Source organism: Grammomys surdaster, unplaced genomic scaffold, assembly GCF_004785775.1.
Source record: "Grammomys surdaster isolate TR1022 unplaced genomic scaffold, NIH_TR_1.0 131, whole genome shotgun sequence".
NCBI lineage: Eukaryota > Metazoa > Chordata > Mammalia > Rodentia > Muridae > Grammomys > Grammomys surdaster.
Window position 1 is genome coordinate 7146495 of NW_021604589.1, and position 23909 is coordinate 7170403.

Below are 23909 nucleotides of genomic sequence, written 5' to 3' on the forward strand. Positions count from 1 at the left end.
CTATCCCCCACCCCCAAGAAAAGACTCAAAGAAAGATGTCAGTACATTTTATAGATGAAGAAATTGAGACACAGAGACAAGAGATTTGTCCAACTTTCCACAGCTATGGTCATAATTATGAACCAGATGCTCGGCTTGTAAAGTCACAGCACTGGAAACCATCTTTGAATTTGGGTGGACACTTGAATAGCCTCAGTGCACTCACATTCCACGCCCAAATACAGGATTATGGATGTTTTGTGGTGCTGAGGTAATTTGATATTATTTGAGGTATTTTTAACTCTATAAGAAAAAGATACATACTTAACCCCACAGTGTTTTCTTCCCTTTCTCCCTCTCTCTTCATTCCCTCTTTCCTTTTACTTTTCCATTAAGGGACGGGGATATTTGTAGGAGTGTTTTACTGATTTTGGTTTTGTAAATAAAGGAGGTGGATATTATTTACCTATCACCCTTTCTTTTCCACAAGCCTCAATTATTATTTGTCTTTTATAAGTGTCAGGAGTTTTATATGAATTTCTGTGGACTCTTCACAGCAAGGACTTTTTAATAACTAAATTTCAGCCAATAACCCCTACTGATAAGGTTACAGATTTTTTTTTAACAGAGATGGGTTAGAAACCAAATCTCCCCAAAGGAAAACCTTCAAGTAACAAGAACTTCATGACAAATGTAAGCAGATGAGAATTTTATTAAGGCAATATTGAATACTACTACATGCCATTATGTTCTGGAAGGGTAGGAGAGTGGTTGGAATCATTTTTCTGTTGTGCTTTCCATGTTAAGCTGTTAAGATAAGTAGACATCATGTTACTTTTACAATCAACAAAATTATTTAATATTTCATATAACTTTTAAAGTTTAGTATTTATATTCAGACTTGGTGTTGTCTGCTATTGTGTACTACCAAGGGGAAACATCAGGTTTATGGAGAAAGTCTGTAGATACATTTTGTATGAAGTTACAAAAATAGGTATAAACATTTTTCATGGGAAAAATGAGCAACATGATTTATTTCCTGAAATTTTATTAGATAAACTGTAATATGCCTTGTTAGTAATAGCTAATGTCATCCCTATATATTCTCTAAGTGGTTGTAATGAAGAAAAGACTTATTTGAAATTTCAAGTTGCTCAAATGTTATATGTCTCCACACATGTGCATTTTTCTATAGGTGAACCCATTGGGCATGTTTACGTGCAAGTATGTGTCATAGCGCTGTAATTTTTGAACCATGAAACAAAAGAGAATGCAAATTTTTCTAGCAGTTACAGCCAATAAGTCTCTATCAGAATTGAGCAAAAGAAGTTGTGTTGGTTTCAGTTTTTTAAATCAGCTTAAACTTTCACCTCTTTCCAGTGATGCTGCAGACCAAGAGCAGACCTAACATACCTCCAGTCCAGATGTGGCTGGTTCAAGTTCTGAAACACCATTCATTTGGTGCTGAACAATTTTATTACAAGTAGGGAACTGAATTTATTTCAATTCCAGATTTGCCTATTTTGGAAGGGAACTAGAGGGGAAACCATCGTAGTGTATATGGTTTGACAAAAAAAAAAAAGAAAAAGAATATTCTAGTTCTTAGGAAAATCCTCTTTCAAGATAATGATTCCTGACATGCTTAGGAAATAACCTCTTATGGAGAACTGAAAATTTTCACATTTGATCAGTCAATCTGTTTTGTGTCATCTTTGGTTTCAAATCTTGGCATTGATAAATATGCTTTGTCTGCTTCAGAAAGTAGTGCATAGAGGAACAGTGATAAAACTCTCAGTTCTATTAGCATTAGTTGTCCAATATGGTAGTCATTTGCCTAGTGTGGGTCCTAAGCACTTAGAATATATCAACTATAGCCAAAAAAACTAAGTTTTAAGTGTTATTCCTTTTTAGATCATTTAAATGTAAATGCCCACACATGACTAATGTGTTGGACATCAATGGTATAAAATATAATTACCACTTAATATAGAGCACTGGTTTAAACATTCTATTGCATTATGATCCTATGTATCTACATTTTAATACACATAGTATATGATAGTACAGTAGAATGGTAACCATTACTGTCTTTAATAAATGATAGTTACTTCCAGATCCATCCTCAATATTTGCTAATAAGATGAATATTTATGGAATTATCAGTTGAAATTATATTATTAGGTTATATCTTCCATTTTACTTTCTAATATGTGAAGTATGCACATTTCTATCAATTAGAATCATTATTTATAGAAGTTGAACTTTTCAGTATGGTGCAAACTCAATATTATAAAGTATACAAAAAAGTACATAGAGGTACAAAAGTCAAGTTTGGAAGGTTCATGCGAGCAATGGTTTAGGCATTTATTGAAGGTGGATGTTCATTAATATCAAAAGTTATTGTAAACCCTCAAGTTTTACACGTTTTCCACATAGATATTATAATATGCCTTTGAACTCCATGCTTTTTGACACCATTTCACCTCCAACAGGATTTAAGCAGTGTTAGCCTCAAATGTATACATTAGAATAGACATATTTGAATTAATAAGGAGATTTGAAATGCATGCTTGTTAATTTAAAGTAATAAAGAGCAAAATGTCTACATACCGGATGCCTTGGCATGCCCTGGTACCACTTCATAGGAGAAAATGCCTTAAGAGAAAGAGACATTAGAATGCAGTTGATATAATTTAGTTTCATATGAACTAAATACTAAACTCACTAATGCAGTATGAAATATATACTCACTAATGCAGTCCTGTCAGTATTGATAGCATGAGAATGTGGGTTCTACAAAAGAAAGCAGCTAAATACAACTCCAAGGCTCCTATATCAAGTATTATGTTACTAATATTCCAGCACATTCTGTAAGTTGTCCATGATCTGAGGCAAGTACAGATACCCTCATCTTTTAGAGATAGTCATGAAAAGTTAGAGACATATTATGCAACAGGGCTACAAAAATGGTAATTCTTTTTAAGTTTCACAGCTCATGCTTTTCATTGAAATAGGAAAGCATATAGCAGCAAATGGCCCCAAGGATGGGTAATTTCAGGACACAATAATTCCACCAAGATCCCCAGGAGGTTTTATTTTTCTACTTCTAACTTTTGATCACAAGAAAGCAGACACAGCTCCATGAATCACAACTTCAAACAAATGATCAAAAGAACATCAGTTTTCTCTAGAGTGTATCCATATATCCTTTAAGAAAAGGGAAAACTAATCCCTAAGATTTTGTTTTCTTTCCCAGGAAACTTGTCCTTTACCCTCATTCTATATTCATGGTCCACCACAACCTATCCCTCAACTAATAACAGAAAAGAAGTGTGGAAACTGATGTCATAGTTAATGTGGATGAATGGACCTCCACTCCCTGGGTAGTAAAGAGGACACATCTCTATCCCAAGTAGGTGAAAGGCCACATGCTGTGATCAGTTCCAGATCTACCAATGAGGAATGAGTTGTGAGTAAGCTGATGAACAGCTACTAATAGTGACTGCTGTATGCCATAGAATTTTGACATTACTTTGCTATAGGATTAATGCCATTTGAACATCTTTTACTATTGATGGCTAGGTTATTGCATCCCTTTGGTGGATTCTAGAACCATAATGATAAGGAATTACTGTCTTCACTATCACATACAGTAGTACCTAGTCTAGTGTGTGCTTGAGAAATATTTACTCAGTTGATTAGAAATAGCCTATGCTAGTTGATTAAATGGTTTCTTACCTTTCTTACTGCATTTTAGTTCTTTAAAATCAACTCATTTGTTTGCATATTGATACCTTCTCAGAGAAAGCTATATTTATTCATTCCAGAATATGATTAAGAGGGACCTTAATCATGAAGGTACTGGAATAAAGTTACTGTGGGTGCTGTGTAATATAAATTCTGCAAAGACTGTTTACAATTTTGTGTGGGTGTAAGAGGAAAAATGATTCAAATATAAATATGAGTGGGAAAGAAAACTTGTTTTGAGTCCATTTTACGCATCTGTTAACGTTTTGAAGACCATGCGGTAGACTTCATCAGCTTAAAGATTATGAAGTGAAAGAAATGACTTGTGTATAAAATCACTGCAAGTCTCTGTTTGAGGCTCCATTATTAATTTTCTTAGGAAAAATAATTATTTCAATAATTTCAAATTCAGTGAATTACCATATATATATCACAGAATTTTACTCAAAAATATTTTTCTGCAGAATGAGATCAAAAGACCAGATTTTGATTACTGATGTGTTGTGAAGAACAAAGCTAGAGTCCCAAGTCTTAATTTGATTTAGAATATAAACATTCTTTAAAGTTTATCTTTTTCAATGTAAAGAATACTCCTTTTAAACTTGCCTTCATTTGATTCAGGTTCAGTGACTATTCATGCTTAACTATTTCTTTTAACTTTCTTGGTTATTGTTAATGATGTACAAATTTCTATTTTAAGAAAACATTTGAGATAATATAGAGGTCCTCTAAGAAGACATAGAGTCATGATTTGCCTGCCAAATGGTCAATTTGTAGGAGCAAATGACCAATCCCTATATTATTCACAATTATTCACTTATAAGTTCTTTTCTCAAGTGATAGGAAATTTTAAATTTAATTCAACACAAAGACATGAATGATTTTTAAAACATTTTATTATCTGCTAATGATACTTATTTTTAGTTACAGAATTTACTAAGTGATTGTAGGCACAAATCATTGTGTTCTTGAGTTATTCCTAAAAACAACCAAAGTATCCACTTCGGTTCTCTCATTTTCTGAATTTTTTAATCCTGAAAAAATATAGCAAAAGGAACAATTAACATAATTTACAAACATTCCTAGTGAATACCATTTACAATAATAAGTTATGGCTTCAGTTTTTTTTAAAACAATGTACAACCATTGACTTTGATTCTGTAATCTCTGAAGTTTCTTGTCTTGTCATTAAATAGAAGTTCCCTATGTTGAAAACACTAAGACATATTTAATAATATAATAGTAGCTGCCACCTTGTATCAAGTGTTGCCTGCTATAATGTTATTACTTTATTTTATTTTTCATAAGGCAACTCTAGGCAGTCATCTATAATTTTACTCTAATTTTAAACAGGAAGATCCTGAGTTTAAAATGACCAAACTACCTACCCAAAGTCACCTTTCCACAAATAGGTTTGGCAAGATAAAACCCATGATCGAATCTACAGTGTTAATCATTAGTAAAGACACAAATAAGCCCACTGTGCATGCAAACAGAGAGCAGGTACCTTAGTCTAGGTTAATCAGTACTAGCTACTAAGTTATTGAATTCCAGTCAATTCTCAAAAGTTCTGCCTCATTTCCATAAACAGGCTTACAATTGTGAAGACATTCATGATAGTATATGAGGAATGGTGGTATAAATTCTTAGTGTTAGAAGTTATCTGTTTTTTTCCTTTCCCCTCAAAATGGAAGTAACATGGTACCTGACCATCTCTCTCTCTCTCTCCTTCTCTCTTTCTCTCTTTCTCTCTCTCTTGAGAGAAAAGCTAGGGTTAGAACCTATATGTCATGGCTCCTAAGCTAGGGCATGCCTCTCTCACTTCTTTTTGATTTTTGAGCAAATCATTAATAGTATCTATAAATTGGAATCACATTTGGGTGCATGTGCATAGTATAATGAAATTATTTCATATATGTTACTTATGTGTTTGTGCATACGGATCATTTTATTGACTGTTTTACACTTGTTTAATAAGAGCTTTCTGTAACATAGGAATATTTAATGCTGAATTCTGAGAAACACTTGTCAATTGCTTAGGCTATGGAGTCCTAGTACTGAAGAGAAACCTAACAGCATTGCTAATATCCATTTTCAAGTTGAATGATCACTTTAGACAGGCATTCTCCCTTTATGTCTTGAAAGATTTTCTATCTACCTCTCTCAGCTTCTTCAAATATCTGTCCTCTTTGCTCTCAGAATACTACTCTTTTTATATTCTTCCTGCAGTTTAAGCATATTCAACTACTAAAGTCTTTGATGTCTGTGTGTATGTGTGTAAAATGATATTCACCTGTTCAGTTACTCTTAAAATGAGTGCATTTCAGTAATATATATGCTGGTAAGAATTCTATAATTAGAATTTAAATATACCATAAGACCCATGGTATTAATTATGAATTTTGAAACTTAGAACTCTGGGGCCAATTCTGTTAAGTCACTTTCCAAAGGATTTGTCTTTTGCTAGTTTCAAGGTATACTCACCACTTCTTCCCGCTTGGTCTTGTCTGTCGCTGGCCAAGCTTCCAGAGGCAGCTCAGGAAGAATGGGGGACAGGGGCTGCATGGAGAACAGTGGAGGCAGAGGTGGCTGTGGTGCCAGGGGCTGGATGGGATGCAGAGGTGACTGGGGCTGCATGGGCTGATGAGACTGGGGTGGAATGGCCTGGGGCTGGAAGGGCTGCTGGAAGGGCTGCTGGGCGGATGGAGGGATGTTTGGCTGATGGTGTTGGGTTGGAGTCATGGAGTGGTGGCCAGGAACTGGCATCATTGGTTGCTGGGGGGCCACGGGCTGTTGAGCTGGCACCACTGGGAGGTGGTGATGAGGCTGAAGGGTGTGACTCGGGGGATGCTGTTGAGACAGCACAGGGATGATTTGGTGGTGCAGCCATCCACCCATGGGTTCGTAACCATAGGAAGGATACTGGTGAGAAACAAAGAGTCAGGTTTACCAATTGGCTCAGTTGATTTCTAACTGGAGAAGTAGCAGTAGTGTTTGTTATTATGACCTTATGAATATTTTAGTCATTTTTCCTTTGCAAGAATTTCTAACAGTGTACACAGATATGACCTTTTACAAACTAAATTTCCCATTAGTGTTTGAAGGTGGAGCAGATATGATATCTCAGTTAAAAAGGGACTTAAAATGCATGCCTATTCTCTTAAGGGAAGGAAGAACAAAATGCTTACATACCGGCTGCCTTATCATGCTCTGGTACCACTTCAAAGGGGTAAGCACCTTAAGAGAAAGAGACATTAGGATGCATTTGATTCAGTTTAATTACATATGAACTAAATACTAAACTCACTAATGCAGTATGAAATATAGACTCACTAATGCAGTCCTGTCAGTATTGATAGCCTGAGAATGTGACTTCTACAAAAGAAAGAAGAAGGTAAACATTTGTAGGATGCTTTCTATGTGTCAGGCACTGTGTTATATTCATCCCATACATTTTTCATGCTTTCTCGCATGATTGGGGGCAGGTATCACCCTCATTTTTATAGGGAATGTTATGAAAACTCAGATAGGTTCATCCACTCAGCTGAAGTTACAAAGGCATTAATTCAATTTAATCTTCTTCATTGCAAGAGCAAAACAATTGAAAACTTAAAATATAATAATGTGATATAGTAATCATTACTGTTTTATTTGATATCACAATGGAAAAATGAGGTAGAAACATTGTCTTTCATCCTACAGACATAGATTTCTTGGTCAAATACATCAATCAACCTTTTCAGATAAAACACTAGAGTTTGCCTCAGATTCCTATAACATTTTTTTGTTCATATATGAGTTAACATACTTGGATTTTTATCTGATCCCATGAGATAAGTAAAGAGTTTCATTCCTTCTGGACAGTATAATCTTATTAATTAGTCTCAGATAGTTCTTTCATATAATACATCATTTAATCGATAAAGCTATTAACCTCACTCAAGTTATGAGTGACACAGCACTTTTCATGCACTTCTGGATGATATTTTTTTGGAAATGTAGTTATCATTGTTTCCCTTCTTTAGGTGAGGAAGCCAAAGTTCCAAAGAGGAAAATTGATTTTCCCAGGGCCATATAGTTTGCAGGCTGTTTAGGAGAACCCCAAACCCTGTTTCTAGAACACTTCTGCTTTCCATCACTCTGTAGAGACTCTTGTAAACCACATTTTATTGATCACTTAGCATAGCCAATGAGAAACACACACAGTGTGTGGATGTCTTTGAATCAGCAACTTTTCCAGCTAGAAAAGATTTTAACATCTTACTTACTCCTTGAATTTTATAGGCTGGCATAGAACAAGACTGTTGAAGCTGAGTTCAGTCTCTGCCCTATCATGGATCCTTCCTGAGTGGTAGTTCATGGTGGATACACTTATAACTAGGTTTAAAAGTAGAGGCTGAGTCAGAGTGACCAGGTAGGAAGGTGCTGAGAAATGCAGGTTTGAGGACATCAGTCAGGGCTTAAAGCTGCTGGTGGGAACTGAAAAAGTGTGACCATTTGAAAAACATCTTGAATGAAGAATCAATACACCACTCTTTACAGATCTCAGGGACTCTTTAACTCAAACAATGGTCAAAATTAATAAATAGAAAAATTACCTCATAGCTTAAGTTGATGTAACCAGGGCTCCCAGGATGAGGTGGTAGCTTTTTTAGAAAGGGGAGAAGGCAAAGTGAAAGAGAAAGGGAGGGGGCGGAGAAAAAGGAAAAGAAAGAAAGAAATTAAGTCAATATGCAATTGTTTACATTAAAGATGTCTAAAGCTATTTAAAAATATATACACATAGTATAGAATGTACTTGAACTCTACTTTTAGTCTGAGCATGTATGTTGTGAAGGAGGAACCCTCTCATTTTAGAGAGTTTCTGAATAACTAAACAACTTCCAGAGGGGCCATAGTCTTCTAGTGGGATACCTAGACTCAAAAAGCAGCATATGTTTGTCCCCCAGAGATCACTGAATTAAATCCATCAACCATCAAAGGATCCCACCCCTCTGTACCCACCCATTTATTTGTGGATCAAACACCCTCTGGGTTAGGAAAAGAGATCTGCTTCCATGACACAATTGAAAAAGAACAACAAGCCAGGAATTGTTTCACAGAGGGTCCCTTTATAGATCAGCTGGTCAAATGTCCAGGAATCAAAGGGATTCCTAGTAATTAATATGCAAAGTAAATAAATAATACCCTAATCTATTGTTAATTTGAGAACAAGATGAGACTAATAAAATATAAACATTCTAAATTCATCCCCTGGACAATAAAATAATTGATTTATTCAAATTCAAGGCTAACCCTTTTTATTACTGTCAATGATTTATGGCAGAAATTTAGAACTTCCAAATAAAAAGCAACCTGAACAATTTTCTAAACCAAGACTCTCTGTGCTTCCCAAAGTAGTGGCCTGACTAGTTCCTGCTTTATTTAGTTTCTGATGCCCTCACCTGGGGATGGGGGCAGGAGACAGAATGTTGTGAGCATAAAGCCAAAAACCTCCCTCAGAAACAAAGCTGCTTAAGGGTCAATTCAACTTTACTCTTTCAAAATGCTCATGTTTTACCATTAAATGTATTCCCTCTCATCTGAATGTAAATTAACACCAGTTGGATAGCTGTTTTCTCTATACTGTGTTGATATAACTTCTCTGAGATATGTGTATTGAAAGGGTTGACTTTGTAAATGTCAGAGTGCCTCAGAGGACTAGGATTTTAGGAATGCAGAGCACAAAATCTTGGTTTTGTGTGTGAGAGAAGGGTGGCTGTCATGCAAGCTTACTGGTACATAGGAATAGTATCAACTGCTCTTTATACCACCAAAGAGTTTTGCTGGCATGTGATCTAAGCCGTCTGCCACTGGGTCTAGAGAGTGGACCAGACTTCTTGATCTTTAGTACAGATCTGGTATTGTATTTGCATGCTGTCAATGTGTATTTGGCACAGGCAGGCAGGATTCTAGTACCTTGCTAATGCCAAATCCTACATAAGGAGTAACCAGATCCACCAAAAGGAGAGGGCTTCAGGGAAGTGGTACAAGAAAAGAATAAATATTAACCCCTTAAAGACTGACAGCAGTGGTATCTGGAGGACAAGAAGAAATTTTGGAACTTGTGAGGAATTAAGCCTTTGAGATTTTTTGGGCTGTTATATTTGCCTAAAGCAAGTAAACATTTTCTCTGGAAGCCTTTCAAGGAGCCCTTCAAATGGATAACTACATGTAGGGATGGGCAGTGTTGTTTACAAGCCAATGGTTACAGGAGTCTTCTGGGGGTAAAATGCTTGTTAAAATGTTGAGTGCTTGGCCCCACTTCAGCTGTACTGAATCACAATCTATGGTGGAGACATTCATGATTTTCTTTTTAACATACTCCATAAGGGTTTCTTCAACACTTAGATACTTGGGGATATCAGATCTTGTACTGTATTACACAGTGAAAATTACCAACCACGGGAGCAGATTTCTAGTTCCACGCTTATTTAATTGGATACAATCAGTAAATGGGGTGTTTTACTCACGGGCATAGCAAAAGCTGCTCCCAGGAGGCAGGCAAACAAAATCCAGGTCCCCATTTCTTGATGGTTCTGAAATGTAAATCAACACCAGCCATTTAAAAAAAATTTAAAAAGCATGAGCATAATTATGTTTCATACATGTATATAATCCACATTCATGTTTTGCTTATCAACAATAAGGTGGGACCCTTATTGGTAAAGTGACATTCATATGGGATTTCCATGTTTCCACCTGTATAACTGCTTCGGGAGTCCTAATAGTGCAATGGTTTGTTTTTGATCTTTGTTTTTGTTTTTTGTTTTTTAACTAAGCTGAAGGTTAATTAGTTAGAGTACCAAAAGCGATCTACAATAATGATGTTGTAAACCATTTCCTATACTTATATACCCTGTAGATGACTAGAAGCTAGATGGAATCAATAAATAATGATTAAAAGAATAGGGTTGAATATAAAAGATGAAGAGATAATCAAATGAACATGATGTTATACCTTTGTAACAAGAAGATACAGAATTTTTTTGGGGGGGGAGCACAGCCCACTTGAGCATTGCTACTGTTAAATACATAGACTAATTATTTGAGAAAAAATATTGAATAATTTTCCAGAATAGAATAATGGCAGAGTGGGTTTAGGTCCACTTGTAGAATTTTAGGCAAGAGTCTCTCATAACACCTTTGAGTCCAGGTTTGAAGCAAAAGAAATGATTAAAGAAAAGAGAGAGAACAGTGCCACAGTTCTAAGCTTCTTTAAGGGTTGTGGAATACTTTCTACCTAACAAGGTCTGTCTTAAGCCCGTAGCATTCTCTTCTTGCTCGTCAACTATACTGTAATTCTTCTACATATTAAGGTCCTTGAGACATGAAGCAAGAACTAGTTATCCTAAAATATGCATATTGCTTTATGACAACACCTTGAAGATTTATTTAGGATATGAATGTAAAATGTATTGGTGCTTGCTATGAAAGCACATTGAGGGTTTCTACCTTCTAAACCTTTTTGCCCAGAGGTTGAGTTACTAAGAAAAAGCATTCACACTTGATAAGATTTAACAAGATTGTGTAAAGAAGTAGCCCTCAGCCTGTTAAACTGTATCTTAATTACAAAGCAAATACACATTTTTGTGTGAAATCTGGCTTCCAAAAGGCTCTGGAATGCTTGACCTAAAATTTATAGAAGTGCATGCAAACACACTACTGTACTATGAAGTTAAAATTTCATTCCAATGATTTGAGTCTATAATTTAATTATAGCAAAACTGAAGAAGATGTAGATGGCACAGAGTATTAGAAATGTGCAATACAGTCACACTTTTGAAACATGAAATTCAGAGAAAGAAATGACCATAGTAAAGATGGTATTATGAATGAAATCCACATACCTTTGAGTATATGCTCAGTGAGTTTCTGTCTGAAGCTCAGGGATGCTTGATCCGATGGTTTCTTCCAACTCTGTGGCCCAATTTATACCATGCAGGGCACTTAGAACAGCCAATCAGGTTGCTGAATGAAAAATGTGTTGAGTCTAAAGAAAAATCCCTGTATCATGATTTTTTTAGATGCTGTGAGCACTGCATGGTGTGATTAGTGCATATACTCGTTCATTACAGGCAATGATAGGTTTAGGAGGCTGTCTTCAAGTCAGCAAATTAGTTGACTGCATATGCTGATATATTCGAATTCATTTTTAAGTAAGTGCTATGCCATTGTCTATGCCTCAGTTCTAGCAATTAACATTATTCTTTTTTTTTTAAGTGAATGGTCAAGTTTCTCCAGTGTACTCAAAACAGTCTCTTAACGTTCTCCAGACTGTTCACATCAAGACGCATGGATTGAATTCCTATTCTTGTAAAAATCCAAAGCTCACTCAGAATTCCACAATTGCTAGTGTTTTCTCTGCTTCTATCACAGATATTTTCTTTGTCCTGTGTCACTCTGGTGTCCACCAAAAAGAGACCAAGGCCCTTTTTCTTGGACTCTTCCAGAAAACCATCTGTCATGCAAACAACCATGACCTCAAGACTATTACAGTAGCAACACTTATTCTAATGCCCCAAAGGACAAAGTAAACAAATGTCATATACCATAAAATGTACTTGAAAATCTATTTGAAGACTTACAAACGTGTTACAGGAGATATCGCCCTGATTTTACTACAGAGCCGGTTGGCTTCTCTCTAATCCAAACATTCCCAAACTGTAGGTCATGACCTCTTTGGGGGTGTCAAATGACCCTTTCACAGGGGTCACCCAAGACCATTGGAAAACACAGATATTTATATTACATTTCATATCAGTAGCAAAATGACAGTTATGAAACAAAAGGAAAAATAATTTTATGGTTGGGGGTTACTACAACATGGGGAAATGTATTCAGGGTCTCATCATTAGCAAGGTTGAGAACTACTGCTCGGGTTTTTTTCTAGCCTATACCAATCCCAGTTTCTTATATTGCAAACTGAAATTCCCATCACTTTTTCAGAGCATTGCGCCCATGTTTTCAGCAGCCACTCCTTTGTTTAAGCAACATTAACCAAGTCACTTCACTTGGAGGGACTTCTGATATAGCAGCTACGTTTAAATATATTGTTACTTCTTAATTGTGATAAAGCATAGGTTTATTTTACTTTATTCTACAAATTTATTATTTGAGAAATAAATTTATAATTAGTGACAAGAACTATTGGGTTTTGCATCAATATTGAATTACTACAGGAAATGTTCATGTAACTGGTGATAGAGTTGGATATTTTGAGTACCTGAGTTTATACATTTTTATACATGTGTACATTTTTCTGTAGCTACAAATATACATACTTTCTACAGATTCTTCAAATTAATAATAGAGGAATGAGATAGTCATTAAATTGTGTAATGTATAGTTTTTGTGCCAGTATTGAACTTAGGCAATGTTAATTCTGACTCCTGCTTCACCACTATTTCCTCGTGAGTAGAATAGGGACAATAATACAATCTACCCAAGAAGATGAGTATGAAAATTAGATGAGAGAAATACACAGGGGAACTGAAAGCTCTTTATTGCCCATTCCACTCCTATTCCCTGGAAAGTGGCAAGTGTTTAAAGGATCCTAATAGTAAGATCTAAGGTGGTCTAAGTTCTAAGATTATCTTTTACTAGAATTTAGTAAGGATGACTGAACATCATTATGAATGGCACATCATTCAGACTGGAAGAGATGGAAGAGTAGGAGTGCAAGGACATAATAGGCCAAATGTACACAAGAAAGTCAACACCGAATATATCTCTAAAACCTGAATTCTCTAAAACCTAAATGCATCCAAGGTTTGCATTTATTTGTGGATATGTTTATTGCTGAAACAATCATATAGGAAGCAAAGTTGAAAGGGGATAAAAAGTAACAAAGTAACAAAGGCTGTCAAGGGTGTAAAGAATAGAAAACTGAAAATGGATCTTTACTATGATTCAGATTTCCACACCTGTGCATACATCCAAAGAAAGTGAATTCAATAATTAAAAAATACAACTATACTTCCAGGTTTATTGTGGCACTATTTATAGTGCTCATGATATAGAAGCAGCATAGATGCTTATCAACAGATGAGTGGATGAATAAAATATTCAAAATGATGTATCATAATGAAGAGTGAAATCATGGTATTTGCAGTAAAAATAAGAGAGTGGAATTAGAAGACAGTTAAGTGAGATCGTGTTAAGTGAAAGAAATCAACTATAGAAGAATCTATAAATGTTAATTCGAATGCAGATTACTGATTCCTAGAAGCTAGGCAGGGATGGGCATGTTAGATAACATACACCAAAACACAATTAGGTACAGGAAATAAAATTCTGGTGCTTCACAGAACAGTGGAATGATTACAGTTCACATTACCTGTGATATGTTTTGTGGACATGGAAATCACTGACCTCAAAGGTTTAAACCATGAAGACATCATTAGGAAAATAAAATGCTAATTATTGATCAGTGTATACTGTCATGTAATACCACACTGTACTCCAATAATATGCATAATGATGTGTGCTATTCTCAATATTCAAAGATTACTGAGTGTTTTAGAGAAAAAGAATATTTCAATTAATGTTTTGTCTATAAGTGATTATTTCATTTTATATAATAAATTACCAAATAAATTATTCATTTTGTTATAGATTCTATAACATTTCCAGAGTATTCTTGTTTCTCTTGCCTTTTGAAGTTGAATATATTTTTGCTCTTTTTAAGGCGCTGTTTTAAAATTGAATTTTAAACATAAAGTGGTTTTCTGTATTGTGATATCTCTGAGACAAGTTTAATGACATGGAATCCAAATGTGTCTTTATTTTGTTCTACATTCATTCCAAATATCAGTTTCTGCATATATATGTGTGGAATACATATGAACTGCAGGCTGTTATTGTTATTATAGAAACCAAATAATATGTGAATTTATTACTACTTCTAAACACTCTCTTTGGAAGTGATCAGTGAATAAATGCCCTTCTGAATTATAATAATTCCTCTGCCTTTTTTGTTGTCGTTGTTATTCCTTTCTTTGATTGCAACTTATCATGTTTTGCTTATGCTAGCAAGTTTCCACTGTTTAATTAGCTGATTCTGATTTGGGGTTTGCTAAGAAACCATAGGCTCAAGTTGTCTATTGTTGCTTTAGGATTCTGTCTTCTGGCTTACTTTCTGACTCTCAGATTTATGAGTATGATCATTGGAGAAGTAGGTATTGTGAATACTGCAGACCTTTCATGTCCACTGTATAATACCTCAGGTCTCAACCTTTCTCTTAAGGCAGACTCATGATTGATTTTCAAATATTCTAGAATAATTCCAAGATTTTACGTAATTGGAACCAAAGTGAGCTTTTAAATGCTCCATTTGTAGACATCCACTCATTATAAAATGCAATGTCCTTGTAGATAGGAGAAGATTCAAAAGACCCCACCACTAGGTGAAGAGCTAAAATGACAATGGATACAAAAGAAGAGAAAGACAGGTTTTTCTCCTTTTTTTAAGGGTATGACCTCAACCATAAGAAGTCAGCCCTAACCTCATGCAACTAACTAGACTAACTCAAGAATTAGAGAACAATATGGTTGGGGAAACACAAGAGTTGAAAGAAGGATGGGGGTAAGAAATGTAGATATAATATACTCATGTAAGAAATACTTAAAACTTTACTTTTCTAAAAATAGAAAATATCATTTTCCAGGAAGAATATTTTCTGGGATATAATTGGAGTTGTACCCTTGTCAGTATTTAGGTGCATCACCACTTACTTATTCTGCCAAACATTAGCTACATTTCCTCCACAGCAAACTTTGGAGTGTACTGTGTCTTATACTTTCTTGGCAGATTTTTGGTAACTTACACCAAGTAGATACTAGATGATTAGTTAAAGAAACTGTCAAAGCTATCAATGATATTGTGAAAATATAGAAAATAATGTGGTTTAATGTAAATTCTTCATAGGCAAATACTGCAGTATTTAGATAAGGTACTTGATTAGCTAGGAAAGATACCTGTCTTCATAGCCCTTCCTAAGTCAAACATCCATCCCTTCCTTCTAATCTCAATTTATGCAGATGTTTACCAAAAAATTAACAGTATTTATGTAAGGTACTCATTTCTGAACACCTTCACTTTCCAGGATTTCATTTCATCCATTAAAGTGCTCTTTGTATTCAATAAACCCCCCAAAAATAAAAGACATTTGGGGCACAGTATTCTTTTTCAGGAATTTCAGCAGGATTGATGAGTACATAATATATCCAATCTTTCATAGGCTTTGGATTTATTTAATGCTCATTTGGAGTGAGTTAAGGCTGAATAAAAAAATCAGGTAAAAACACAGTACCTTTAAAAGTGATAAAAACCCATTTGATTACATGAAGATAATACCTTAATAATATAAATATTCACAGAGAGAATTCATATAGCTTGTAATTTGGAAAGCCTGCAGGTATTTGCTAAGTATCTGGTGGAATAACATTCAGTGAAGGAAATTATATGTAAATGGAAGTATGTTGTTTGGGTTATAATTAACTGGTAATTGTCAGGAGTGAAAATGTTATACCTGAGTTAACAGAGGTAAAATAGTAATGTAAAGATAAGCTTTTTAAAATTTCTGTTTATGGGACAGAATACAACAAAATACGTTTTACTTTTCTATTTTTGTCCAATACACACATATAATGACCAGTAGTTTCTATGCTGTCAAGGGAAGGGAAAAACTTGTTGTTTGGCAGAGGACAGAGTAGGTTAGAATTATGCCTGGGCCATGGATCCATTGTGCCTGACCTTGGCCCATGTACCTGAGTCCTTTGCACATTTTTCATAATGATTGGAAAGTGGGAATTACTAAATAAGTGGTTGCTTATAATATTCAATTTCAAATATGTTTTTAAAAGTGGCCATTTTTTTGTTCTGTTTTCTCGAGTCAAGGTCTAATGATGTAGTACTACTGGTACGATTGGAATTTGATACATAGTTCAAGTTGCCATAAGAGTCTTGCCACTAATGCTAGAATTATGCTCTCTTGGAGAGTGACAATTTTAATAATTCCAGATAAATTAAAGGTAGAAAATTCAATGAAATAAAAAGAAAAATACAGTCAAAAGGTTGGAAGTTACCATCCATATTTCAAAATATAGAGTTTTCTCCCATAGTTCTTGGACAAAATGACATATCATATGTACTTTGCATATCTCAGGGTCCTAGACAAAGTGATAACATATGTGTATAAATCATAAAGAACCTATTTATAACTTTCATATAAAACATCGAGCTTCTTATAAGACCTGTTGCTAGAGATTACTGTATACAGCCAACTAGATAACACTGCATGAAATGAGCTCTTGTTTAGTAAAGAACAAAAACAAATGAAACATATAAAAAGGATTGAAATTATTTTATTATTATATAATTTACATACCATGAAATTGGCCCCAGAATGTACAACTGAATGGTTTCTAATAGTCTTAGTATCTTGACAGAGTTTCTAACCATGAACATAATCTTTTTTTTTAAATAATTTATTTTTTCTCAAATCATAATTTATTCACACAGGGGTTATAAACACAGAAAGGCAGGATGTGGGGAAGGGAATGACACTGGAGTGTGGGTGTTCAGGGGGAATACAGAACCGGGTATTGGGTGGGAGAAGGTTCAGGGGACAAGTCACTATGACTCTGCCTATGACTTGCTTGTCCTTATCTAAGTTGGTATTGTCTGCCAAGGCTACCTATTTACAAGGTCTATGACTACTCAGGCTGGTAAATTTTCACAAAGCTGCCTGTTTACAATAGCTTATAGCCCTCTGTTTCAATGTTTTTCCACAGAGACCCAAGACTTGGTATTAGTATATATGTATGACAACCCTATTGCTGATTTTAGGCCTATGGCTGATTTTAGGCCTTCAGTGTGTAAGCAGGGATGCCCCTGACATATCCTCCCTTCTCTAAGTATAGAAGGCTGTGGTGATTCTAATCTTGCGAAGGCGGGGATAGAGGCCTGACCTCCAGTAATTGAAGGGGATCTTGTAATGGCTCCGGTCCACCTGTCATTGTCCAGTGAGGCATGAGGCCCATACCTGTCCCAATGTATTTTTCATGGACATAATCTTATTTTCAAACATTTTCATTATCTGCAAATAGTCATTTATAGTCCCTGTTGCCTCTGCTCTTGATCCCCAGGCAACAACCTATTTTCAGTCTCTATGGATTTTTCTGCTTTTAATGTTTCATATGAAGCCATACAACACCTAGTCGAAAAAACCAGTTCTCTGACAAATCTCTGGCACACTTGACATTTGGGGTTAGCCAATTATTTGCTGTGGTATGTTTGGCAGCATCTGTGGCCTCTTCTCCCTATATTCCAGTAGCAACACCTCACCTCATGTCACTGTCTTCTACCAAAATATGGCAAGGTAAAACTATCTCCATATGTGTCACATGCCCAAGAGACCAATTGCCCTGAATTAAGAATTATAATCCTAAGATGCCTATGAAATGAGCTTTATATAGGGTGGCATGAAGTTGGCTGGGGTCCTAGACCCCTGTTTTATTACAAAGAGACCAGTATCTAAAGGTCTCTTCATTTTTAATATTCTGATTCCTTTAAAAGAAAATAATACATCAATGATTTTCAAGTATGAAATTGTCAAAAAGTAAATAATAGATACTCTATCATTTAAAATAAGACTAGAAGGATAAATGAGGAACACAAAGAATTATTTAGTATGAAAATTGCCTGAAAGATAAAGGTTCAAGAAGTAACTGGAAGATGAAATCATGTAATTTTCAGTTTGCTGAAAAAAAAAACCAGGAAATTGTTAGGAGGGAATTTGGGTATTGGTAGAGATGGGGGAGCGTATCAAAGGGTGAGGCTTGAATGTGATCAGATTATATTGTATGCTCAGATTAAATAGTCAACTGATAATTTTAACTTTAAAAAATTTACAAACAGGAAACAAGTTAAAAAGACAAGTATATTAGGGCTAGTGAGATGGCTGATCAGGTAAAGGCACTTGGCCAAGTCTGATGATTTCAGTCCTATCCATGTGAACCCACATGGTAGAAAGCAGAACTACCTCCAACAAGGTGTTCTCTGACCTAATTCATGTACACTGACACACAATTCATCCATGGACACACAAAGTAAAGCAATAAACAAAAAGGCTAATGTAATTTTAAATGAATAAATTATACAAATACACTGCCATTTTAAAATAAAGTAAGTGATCTGTGCCAGGGGTTTTTATCTTCACTTACAGGGCTGGAACTATTTATGAATAGTATGAAAAATGTCTAAATTTAAATGTGAGCTTTCACATGTTATAGTCATAAGAATATGTTAATAGTTCTTGAGGACGTTAACTTGATTCAGCTTTAAAATCATTCTGTGGCCTATAAACACTCCTTGAACAGCAAAAGGAAGCATGAGATTTGATTTATACCGTGGCTAATGAAAACAAGTAGGCAATCATTGTTTGATCATACTCTGCTAATCTAACAGTCTCAGGAGTGGAAGAAAGAGAGGAAGTACTAGGGCCTTAGAAATTTTAGAAAGTCTGTGTGTGAACATGTCCTTATTTTTTATTGTTTGTCTCTTCCCTTTTCTCTTCTCTCCTCTCTGCTCCTCACCCCCTTTCCTACTATTCTTTTTATCTTCTTTTCTTTCTTTTTCTTTTCTTTCTCTCCTTTTCCCTCCCTTTCTTCCCCTTCTCTTTCTTTTTCTGTCATTTTGCTAAGGAGAGAACCTAGGCCCTCAAATATGCTGTATTAGAGTTCTACTTCTGAACAGCTCGGGAGTCATATCCTTAAAATCATGCAAAAAATTAAAATGAGCTAGTAGGTTTCAGCTGGAGATGGTATTTAAAATATCCTTAATATAGGGTGGGCTAGGATATTGTACAGATTATGTGTATTGTTTTGATTTATGATGCTTTCATATTATGATAAACTCATGGGTATATAAACCCATTTTAGGTTGAAGAACATTCATATGTAACTTGCATAATACATGAAGTCATAACATAATTGAATATCTACCAAAACTGGACAAAATGGGATAGTTGGGTAGCACTGAGTCTCTACAGAGCACTTCTTGAAGGTTTACCCTCAACTTCAAATATAATTTAGAAGCAGTGATCTTTAGTGCTCATTACATTTAAGAATCATTTGGGGAGTTTTTGAAGACATTTATGTCTGGGTTTCTTTCCACCCAGTTTCTCATTTAATTAGATCAAGCAAAGGTTTCATCTGTTACTGTGATTTTCGGTAACCAGAGGAGCTTGGAAAAATATTGATGACTAGGTGCTATTTCTAGAACTTTTGTTTCTGTTGAATATAATGTGCAGCCAGAGTTGAGATCCATAAAGGCAACTTACTGTGAACAAGCTGTTCTATTTGTCTGTTAAACCTTTACTTCATAAGGAACATTGTGTTTTAAATCAGTTTTGTCCAAGTCATTTTCCCCCCCTTTGGAGATTATTTCAGTGTCATGGGGTTATAGTAAGAGTAATCAACAAAACATCATTGTTGATTATGAAAGTAGTATCATATCTTCAGACTGCTAACACAATGGCAGATTCACAACAAACACTCAGACATTTGCTGATGATGGGTAAAATGTGTTTTTCATAGCCTCTTCGTATATTTACAAACATTTCTTTGAAACTGTATTTCTCAGAGTCCATGTGAGGTTGCTAACATGTTGATTCAATGAAATGGTGCATTTTGTGAACCACCCATTTGACTGGGTTACTTTGGGTGTAGCTGTTTTGATTTTTGTTCCCTCCCTCTGAGTATATGGTTTTGCTCATTTAATCAAACAAATCCAGTTGTTTTGCCATTTTGTAGACATATTCTTTGTGTGGCCAAGAATCCTGTTTGCGGTGACCACACCACAACTAGATTTGAATGTGGAGCAAACAAGTGCTAATTTGAATCAATTGTTAAGATTGCCAGCAACCAACCAATGTGACCTCCATCCAAGGGTTGACTTAGCAACCCTGAAGGCAAGTCACTATGTTTATTCCATTATCATTTCCTCTATCCATCAAAAGCTCCAAGCCTTACAAATGAGACAATAAGAAACTGAAACATAGGACCTTTTTGTTCTTCATATTTTTCGAGTTCTTTTATTTATTAGTACAAACATAACTCATGTTTGTAAATAGACTTTCCATAACATCGAAATATATTAGGCAGAATGCCCTTAAGAATCTCACTATTGACTCAAAGCCATTATTTATAGCTAAGAAAATCATTCCTAATATTTCTGAAAAATTATACTAGACACCTTATATCATTCTGCAACTTTATTAGCTTTATGTATAGTTGACATCTCTTTAAGTTTATACCAGAAAAGCTGCATCGATTTTTCCTTCATGTCTGTAGAGAATTACATTAAATAGATATCCCTGAATTCACATAGTCAATTGCACCTTGATAGACACTTATGTTGTCAATATTATTAAACATATAATTAAAATATAATATGGTTATTTATAGCGTGTTTTAATATTGTATTTAGATATCAGTAATGTTTAATATGCCCATAATAAAATGCACATGTTTTGCAAGTTTACAAGTAAATATTGTCTACAAAATAAACCTATGTGTGACAAAAGAAGAGGCAACCTAAGACCGTGAAGTTTATCCAGTTGCTTCTCCCCTCAAAATACCATCTATTCTGTCTTTTTACCCTTAAGACTGATTTTTCTTGTTTTACAACTTTGCATTAACAGGATCATATGCTTTCTTTTGTGTCAATATTATACCTGTGGGATTGATGTGTATTGATTGAAGTGGTTGAGGTTGTTTCTTTTGGTTTTTTCATCCTCATTGCCACGTAGCTTTTCATTATGTGGATAAGCCACAAAAAAATTTATTCTTTCTGATTTGATGGACATTTTCTTAGTTTATGTTTTGTGGACATTGTGACTAATGATGCTATGAAATTCTACCACATATCTTGTGGTGAACATATGCACACATTTCTGTTGTCTTTAGGAGAAGGGTTTTCTACTTTGTTGTTACTTTTGTTGAATATCTCACTAGGTATCTGACCCTGACATCAAATTAGTGATGTTTTTGGCACTGTCTTTTGCATACTGGGATTGGAAGTGCGTACCACACCTAGCCTATTGTTGATATTTTGATGATTGAAGGTGATGTTGAAGCTAATATCTTATTTTTTCTTTTATGTGTGTGTGTGTGTGTGTGTGTGTGTGTGTGTGTGTGTGTGTGAGAGAGAGAGGGGGGGGGGGGCAGGCACTTCTGTTAGTTTGTGCACAGGTGTCATACAGCCCATGTGAGAGTGTCAGAAGATAACTTCTTTTAGGAGTGAGTTCTACTCTTGCACTGTAGAATATGGACATCAAACTCAGGGTATCAGGCCTGAGTTTCAGCTGCTTTTATACTCTAGGCCATCTTGCTGGATCTCAAGTGAATATCTTCGTGAATATAACTTGCATATTTTATAAGTGGTCTTATAACTGGAATGCTTAGAATTGGTGCATGTGGTGGTACACATGTGTAATTGAAGCCACTCCTAATTGGCATCAGTACTGTGTTGAGAGGCCCTGCTTGGACTCTACAGGACAGAGATTGATTAGTTATGCCTTTCTTGGCATAGGAGGTGGTACAGTTGCCTTTTAAGGGGATCTAGCTGGAAGCTTGGCTTAAGCCTCACTGGGTCTATGGACACTGAGTGTCCAGTTCTTGGGAGGCTGAAGCTGTTCAGAGTTACATTTTGAGTATGTATGGCAAAACTGCTGTCTGAAATATCTTAAATTTTAAGATAAGCCTACAGCTCTAACAGCTCATTGTAGCTGTGTCCCTTTGCTATTGCAATAGTCTGTGGCATGGGTGTGGTGCTGGGTAACTTCTGAAGTAATGGCCAAAGCTACAGAAAAACTAGTCTTCTTTCTGTGACATTTCAGACAGTTTATAATGAGCTAGTGCCTCTCTCTCAGGTGTCCTGAAACACAAAAATCCAAAACAACCTAATGATTCATCCAGGATGGTAGGGCATAGGAGGAAAATGACAGCCTATTTTTTCTTTTGTGTTTATGAAATTAAAACATAATTACATCATTTCCCTATTCCTTCCCTCTCTCCTAACTCTCCCATACATGCCTCCCACCCTGTCCTAAGTTTGTGCCCTCTTCTTTAGCCACTATTGCTATGTATACTTATAAAAATAAATATTATATACAACCTGCTGAATCCATTCAGTGACAATTGTGTGTACATATTTTTAGGGTTACCTACTTGGTATTAGATAACCAGTTGCTGGAGCAGTGCTCACCACTGAGGAAAATTAATATTCCCTCTATATTCAATTGTTAATTGTGCTTGTAGCCATTCATCTAAAGGTAGGGTATCATAAAATTTTCCCTATCTACATTTGGATTGCAACTGGGCTTGGACATGAAGTTACAGGTAATTGTGAGTCACCATGTGGGTGGCTGAACTGAAACCAGGTTCTATGGTACAGCCAATAAATGAGTTTCTTTTTTAAAAACAACATTTCTTTAAAAAAAAAAAAAAACATCATTCCCTTCCCTGACATATAGACTTCTTTTGAGATTGTTATTTAATTATGTTTCTTTCTTTTCATTCCTCCACACCCTCTCCTATACCCTCCTTGGTATCTTTCTAATCCATAGCCTTTCTTAAAATTAATTGCTGTTACATAGATATACATATATACATATATATTCCAGATACCTACATGAGACTTTTAACATGAAGCACTTAGCATGTGTCTAAAAATTGTCCATAGGATAATGTGCTCAGAACTTCAGTGGGAGATATGAATAAAACATTATTATGTGCTCCAAGAACAGATAGTAGTATTTGGTTGCATCTATTTTTACTCACAATAGAATTTATAGAAACAGGAAGTAATAGAAAATGATGTTCATTCACAAACTTAGGTGGTGTCTGGAAGAGTCTCAATCACTGTGGAAAATATTTTTATTGTACTACTCTTTCTAGATATGCAAAGTTAATAAACAGCCAAACACTTTCATTTTGAAGAATAATGCGTATTCAGTGCTAAAGAAACCATGTTTCTATGTTATGGAAAACGTTACCTTTAGGAGTCCTGTTGGGATGTAGCGTACCTGGTACCTTAGTCTCCCACTAGAGGTCTAACTTTCATAAGATCAGGCAGA

The 23909-nt window shown here is 35.3% G+C and overlaps 2 protein-coding genes across 8 annotated transcripts in view; one reads left to right on the forward strand and one right to left on the reverse strand.

Moving 5' to 3' along the window:
- Window positions 1-23909, forward strand: part of Arhgap6 (Rho GTPase activating protein 6) — a 476516-nt gene that overhangs the window by 357631 nt on the left and 94976 nt on the right. The window lies entirely within an intron of this gene.
- On the reverse strand, window positions 674-11671 carry Amelx (amelogenin X-linked). 6 transcript variants are annotated; one of them, XM_028761650.1, is made up of 7 exons: window positions 11616-11671; window positions 10239-10304; window positions 8325-8372; window positions 6919-6963; window positions 6211-6648; window positions 2590-2634; window positions 674-786 (listed from the first exon to the last, which is right to left on the reverse strand). In XM_028761650.1, exons 2-7 carry the CDS (start codon window positions 10290-10292, stop codon window positions 757-759), a joined length of 660 nt encoding a protein of 219 aa, XP_028617483.1. In that variant the 5' UTR covers window positions 10293-10304; window positions 11616-11671; the 3' UTR covers window positions 674-756. The 6 variants fall into 6 exon arrangements, with proteins under 6 accessions (XP_028617483.1, XP_028617505.1, XP_028617490.1 ...); XM_028761657.1 differs by lacking the exons at window positions 674-786; window positions 2590-2634 and adding exons at window positions 4605-4760; window positions 7060-7101 and having other exon boundaries at window positions 11616-11668; XM_028761672.1 differs by lacking the exon at window positions 11616-11671 and having other exon boundaries at window positions 757-786; window positions 6211-6576; window positions 10239-10292.

Bases quoted from the DNA above. Each gene is read 5' to 3' on its own strand.
- Amelx (XM_028761650.1), bottom strand. From the start codon at position 10,292: ATGGGGACCTGGATTTTGTTTGCCTGCCTCCTGGGAGCAGCTTTTGCT. The intron at 6,649-6,918 runs GTATGTAAGCAT...GTTTCTCACCAG, and splicing joins AGAGCATGATAAGGCAGCCG to TATCCTTCCTATGGTTACGA. The intron at 787-2,589 runs GTATGTAGACAT...TTATCTTAACAG, and splicing joins AGGGCATGCCAAGGCATCCG to CTTAACATGGAAAGCACAAC.